Source organism: Homalodisca vitripennis, chromosome 4, assembly GCF_021130785.1.
Source record: "Homalodisca vitripennis isolate AUS2020 chromosome 4, UT_GWSS_2.1, whole genome shotgun sequence".
Taxonomy (NCBI): domain Eukaryota; kingdom Metazoa; phylum Arthropoda; class Insecta; order Hemiptera; family Cicadellidae; genus Homalodisca; species Homalodisca vitripennis.
The window spans coordinates 188,959,555-188,965,786 of NC_060210.1; the positions used below are offsets into that span (position 1 = coordinate 188,959,555).

Sequence of the window (6,232 nt, forward strand, 5' to 3'; positions counted from 1 at the left end):
TATTTTACTTGGAAAACTCTTGCGGAAACTTTGAATTTGTTTTTAAATTAACAAAACTTCCACAAGCGAGTTCCGTCTTATTTACTCATGGAATCTTGAGGTCTACCTGATGAGAAACTGAGTTAAACGATAATTAATTATGTAAATTCAAACAATTAAATTTGCAACACATTTACAGTATTTAATCTCGTTTTTAATTAAACTATGTAATAAGTATTTTATGTTTACTGTTATAAAGTATGGACACTAGTATCAAAGAGATAATGGAATTCATTGTCTACATATATGGTACAATAAATTACAATTATTACACATATCCTTCATTTTTAGCATGTTACAGGAAATAGTAGTGCATTCGTATGTTAGTATTGAACGGTAAATGTACAAAGAGTACCAGAGGTTCACTGCATTGCTCTGAGTCAGGATCTGAAATGCGTCACTATCTGAAGAATATTATTTTATAATTTTGTTTTACAACGAAGATTAAACATGCGTTTTATAGTATAAACTATACACATTATGACAATTGTTGTTTTTAATTTCTGCCTTTTTAATTCATTATCATAATTCACTCTTTGTCAATGTACCCGTGGATTATTAACTGTGGTAAATATTTGTTGCAGGGTGCGATTTATTTTAATTGTTATTTCAAATCTTACTATTTCCAATTAATTGTTGTATTCAACTGTTGTGATATACGTGAACCATTTTCTCTACAAGTTATCTATTACAATATAGATTGAAAAACACCGCCATTTCCTTGTGCAACACAACAAAATGAGGTTTAGCTTATTTCAATTATTCCTAATTCCTCGATTTAACAAGTTTGCTTCCATGCACAAAAAATTCTCTTTAAATTATCAGCTGGCACATATTTGTCCCACATGGTTTTTCACCACGAACCGAGGAATGAGGACGGTGGACGAAGGAATAAAGACGGAGGATAGAGGAATGAGGACAGAGGAATGATGACAGTGGACGGATGAATGAGGACGAAGGATGGGGGAGTGAGATTGGAGGAATGAGGGTGGAGGAAGGAAGACGGAGGATGGAGGAATGAGGACGAAGAGCGGAAAACCGAGGACGGAAGATAGGGGAATGAGGACGGAGGATGGAAGGCGGAGGATGGAGGAATGAACACGAAGGGCGGAGGAATGAACGCGAAGGGCGGAGGAATGAGGATGAAGGATGGAAGTATGAGGACGAAGGACGGAGGAATGGAGATGGAGGACTGAGAACGGAATAATGAGGACGAAGGAAGGAGGATGGGGGAAGGAGGATGGAGAATGGAGGACTGGTTTCAGACAAAGTTCTTCGAAAGATAACAAGGGCGCTAAATGCAATTCATTTATAAAGCACATTCTGAGATAAGTGATGGTCATTTGAAGTTTTCTCATCATTGAAACCGTTTCTGACTCTTGAATGTTTTTATACTCAGAAAGTCGAAGCTCCGAATTAAGTGACTGAAATTGTTTCTTAGTAAACCACCTATGGTAATATGAATTTCCATATTATATTTCATGAAATTCAGTTGACTGCATAAAGTAGTTCCTTTTGTAATATTGTTCAATAAAGAACTAACAGTTGCTGATAATTGAAAGCTATGTGAAGCGTTTGTTTAGCTATTTTTAGCGTTTGTTTGGCATTAATGTGCGAAATATGCAAAAAACAGTGGGTACCGCTAACTTCACACCAGCGGTACCCATTAACGAAAATACGCCGAAAACTAGTGGAATCGTTTTTTTTAGCGTTTGTTTAGGTTTGTTTAGCTATTTTTAGCGTTTGTTTGACATTAATGTGCGAAATATGCAAAAAAACAGTGGGTACTGCTAGCTTCACATCAGCGGCAAACCATTAACGAAAATACGAAAAAAAAAACTAGTGGAATCGTTTGTTTAGGTTTTTTTCGCTATTTTCAGCGTTTTTTTTTTGGCATTAATGCGCGAATTGTGGAAAAAACAGTGGGTGCCGCTAGCTTCACACCAGCGGCAAATTGTTCGATATGCAATATTTAAGTTACGATTAAATGTTTAAAATATTTGTAACTGTATGTTTTGCCATTTTGTCTATAAATTTAATATATCAATATCTATATTTAATCAAGGTAACAATCTTTTATGTTTATAATGTTTTGTATATGCCAAATGTTTAACAATATTTTATAAATTTATAGCTTAAGTTTTATATTTTACGAAACAGTTTTTACGTTATATATCGATAAGGTGAAAAAATGTGGGTCCCGCTAGCTTAAATTACGTTTGATATAAGGAATAATTAATTTAACGTTTTTTTATCCAACATAATTTTAATGAATATTATTATACACTGTAAGATTTGCAATATATATATATATATATGTATATATATATATATATATATATATATATTCATTAAATTTTTATAAGTGGCAATAGCCTAATTTAATTTAATTTAAATAAACATTGAATCACAAAAAGTACTTGCTCCGCCGGGACTCGAACCCGGATCTCTCACTTGCCGGGTGAATGTGCTACCATTACACCACAGAGCCCTTACTTTTTACGATTCAATTATTTTGTATTTGACCGTTTCTTTCACATATGTGTTTAAATAATCAAACTAACATATGATCGGAAGACCAAATACCTGTCAAATAAATATAAAATAAAAATAAGTCATTTATTTGTAACTAAATCTAATCGTAACTTAAATATTGAAAAGCGAACAGTTTGCCGCTAGCTTCATACCAGCGGCACCCACTGTTTTTTTGCATAATTCGCACATTAATGCCAAACAAACGCTAAAAGTAGCTAAACAAACCCAAACAAAGGGCCTTTTTCGTTTAAGGGCCAGCACCTTATAAACATACTATACCTGACTGACAGTGCATTTAATCATTTTGTTTTTGGTGTTATTAGTTCGTAGGGCAGTAGTCCAGGTACTACTTCTAGTATAAACTCGTCTTATCTTATCAGTGATAAACGCGCGCCGCTTATCTTTTGCCTGTAATGAAACCTGCGTTAGTTCTGTCTGAGTTTTGAGTGAGTGGTGAGTTGATCTGGGCTTGGACTTTGCAAGCTCGAGTTAATTTTTTGCTAAAAGAGCAAGCAGCGCAAAGCGCTGCGCAGCGGGAAAGCATCGCGTGATCTGAGTTTTGAATCCATAGGCAAGCTAGGGTCTTTTGTGCTGGCCCTTAAACGAAAAAGACCCTAAACAAACGCTAAACAAACGATTCCACTAGTTTTTGTCGTATTTTCGTTAATGGGTGCCGCCAGCTTCACACAGCTATAATTGACTGCACGTACAAGTACAGACTGCTCAGTGTCCAATAGAAAACATTCTGTTTTTAGGAGCTCATCAAGTATTCCATCAGTCAGAGATAGAGAGCAGCAGTGTGCTGCTGTGTCGCCGCTCACCGCTAGTAGTTGAGCAGTTTGCCGCTAGATAGTGGCAGTCTGCAGAGTTTGTGTCAATAACTTTACTGTTTTACACTATGCTCTCATATCGATGAAAATCCATTGATGACCTTATAGCTGACATGCAGATGATCGGGTGGGGCTTTGAATGTTTGAATACGCATAAAACAGTGGTTAGGTGATCCTCAATTGACAGTTTATAATTTTCAATACCTCATTAATCTGTTTTATAATTGTGTTTGAACGTACTTGTAATAAGTAATGTTTGTATTAATTTTAAGCAACATATTTTGTTGCGTAGTATTATTCGCAGCAAAGTAGTTTAGAACTAAAAGTCGGAATTAGGCTGATAACAAAACTCTGACTTCGCCTCTATAGACATACTTGATTTCATTTTTAATATATTAATTACTTAAACCTGACTGAAATATGATTTATATAATACTTAATAGATTATGTATATTAACTATGCCATCAGTGGTATCTGAAATACTTTTTCAATTAGAGAAGTTAAGGACATTACTGACTTTTCAGTAATAATAAATCAAACATAATACCTCCCCCACCTGACGAAGAGGATAAATTCCAATCCTCGAAACGTTGTGTTGTACCTTTTGTAACATTTAACGAAGACAAATTTAAATGTCGGAAATCCTGTTATCCTGCAAATGAAACCTAATTACTCTCGTATTAAATCATAAAAATAGATACAAGATTCCTAATTGTCTATACTTCTACACGAGTGGAAGTAATTTTTTAAAATATTTTTTTGTTTCGAAATATAAAATCACCTGTCGCAGAAAAGATATTAAGTGAAAACCAAAGTTGCTTCTTCCCCGAAAATCAGTATCAGATGCGCACTGGGATGGACGTTATTTTTAAACGAAGTATTAATATCGTGTCCACGATCAGTAACAAAACCATAGTGTAATTAATACAATGCCAGATAAGTAAAAAAATAACTACTATAGGCCTACCTTTCATTGTATTACGGGTAGTTATACATAAATCATTCATACTGACGAGGTGAGCTGAGGTCCGATGGACTATTTTAGTTAGTTCTAAAGTCTGACGCTAGGGTTCGCCACGTAACTTGTTATCGTTCAAATAGTTACTACCAGAGCCTCAACAGATGGCAGTCCAAGCGCCCACTGTGTCCGTACCTAATTTATAGCACTGAATGAGCTATAATATCTAGTGTATCCTAAGTACTATAAAAAATACTACATTCTTGCATTTCGGCTATGGTGGTCATTGCATCCTTAGTATTCTATTATTTTACTCACGTCGGCGATTTATTACTTACACTAAGGTTCTGTTTAATAGAATACCGTAATTTGTAGTGTAGACAATATTTTGTACATATTTTGAATGGGTCAGTTGACAGTCTCAACCAATAAAATATTTGAAGATGGCGGTCATTCACATTTGTGCCACATAGAGAAATTAATTATTTCCCAATATATACCAAAAATGAAATGTTTCCTAAACATATTAGGTAGTTTTGAACACTTTTTATTATTGCATGGTTTTTGGTATCTCTTAGCCGTTTAGGCATCTCAGAGAAAAACGAGTTAGTTTTTAAAGGTTTAAGTATACTTACCATAACGTATGTTTCCACGTGTATTATGAAATCTTCGAACATTTTGGAGATATCAGGAGTACACAGTTTTGCGAAGTATTTCACTTTCACATTTTAGTAACTGGTGGCCATCTTAGCTCTTTAAGAACAACGTTACAAATTATGCACTTTTACGACCTCTTTTAGTAGCAGAATTGTCTCTGCAGCATTCGCTAAATTATTTTATAGATTTAAATAATAAATAACTATGGGAGAAAATATATACAATTAATATTTTAGAATATAAGTAGAATTATAAAAACCTATGTAAAATAAAAATGTATATTTCCAAGAAAGGATCCGTGAAGGTAGGTAATAGTACAGACGGACAGCTGATTCTATGGACGTTGAATACTTAGAAGTGACTACAATACCGGGTGTCTTAAAAGCCCCTCCCCCTCCCCTATTAACTTTCTTACGAATAGAGATGAAAAGACTTACTTTGGGGCATATTTATATGACCAACTGAGGAGCTTTTAAGCATGAAAACTTTTAACCCCCTTTCAAAACTGCAGTAGTTTGAGAGTAAGTAAAAAATTTTAAATGGGAACTCCTAGCCAGTGACATCTCATTTTAAAAATATTACATACATAAGAAGAATGGCACGAACTAGGTGTCTCTAATGTTACTCTATAAAATATTTTTAATCAAGATTATTTACTTGAATGCCGATTTTTAGTTTTTAATTTTAAGTTAACTGTGGTTTAATAAACAATTTTAAAAACGATTTGAGAAAGTATTCTCCTACATCTTGTCAATAATATATCATTTTAAAACTAATAACAGAAGTGCAGAATAAAAAAATGTATTGAGGGAAGGCATTGGTTTGATTACTGCTTTAGTGTGGTCAAACTTCATAATATTTTGTAATTAAATTTTCTGACTATAAGTTTGGCGAGATAAAGAAATATTTATCCTAGCTTATTTGGAAATATCATTACAGTATCAATGTAAAGGTATAATGTTTTGGATGTTTTATAGGTTATTCAGAAAAAACCTCAAGAGGTTTAGAGTTTTACTGTTTAAAAAAGAATACTCTTTACAACAAAACTTTGGATCACAGTAATTATATCTTTAAAATTAGAAATTATCCAAAAAGCTACTACTAAAATGAGGCGTAAAAGTTCATTGGGCTTACGGAGAAAAACTTCAAAGTAGTTTCATTATACCCGACTCTTAATACCTAAAAAATGTAGCTGTGAAAGTTGAAATCTAC

The 6,232-nt window shown here is 33.7% G+C and overlaps 1 protein-coding gene across 1 annotated transcript; it reads right to left on the minus strand.

The window, feature by feature from the left end:
• Nucleotides 1-892: 892 nt before the first annotated feature.
• On the minus strand, nucleotides 893-1,706 carry LOC124361336 (merozoite surface protein CMZ-8-like). The gene is made up of 2 exons (XM_046815385.1): nucleotides 1,680-1,706; nucleotides 893-1,294 (listed from the first exon to the last, which is right to left on the minus strand). The coding sequence occupies exons 1-2, from the start codon at nucleotides 1,704-1,706 to the stop codon at nucleotides 893-895; spliced, it is 429 nt and encodes a 142-aa protein (XP_046671341.1).
• Between the last annotated feature and the right edge of the window lie 4,526 nt (nucleotides 1,707-6,232).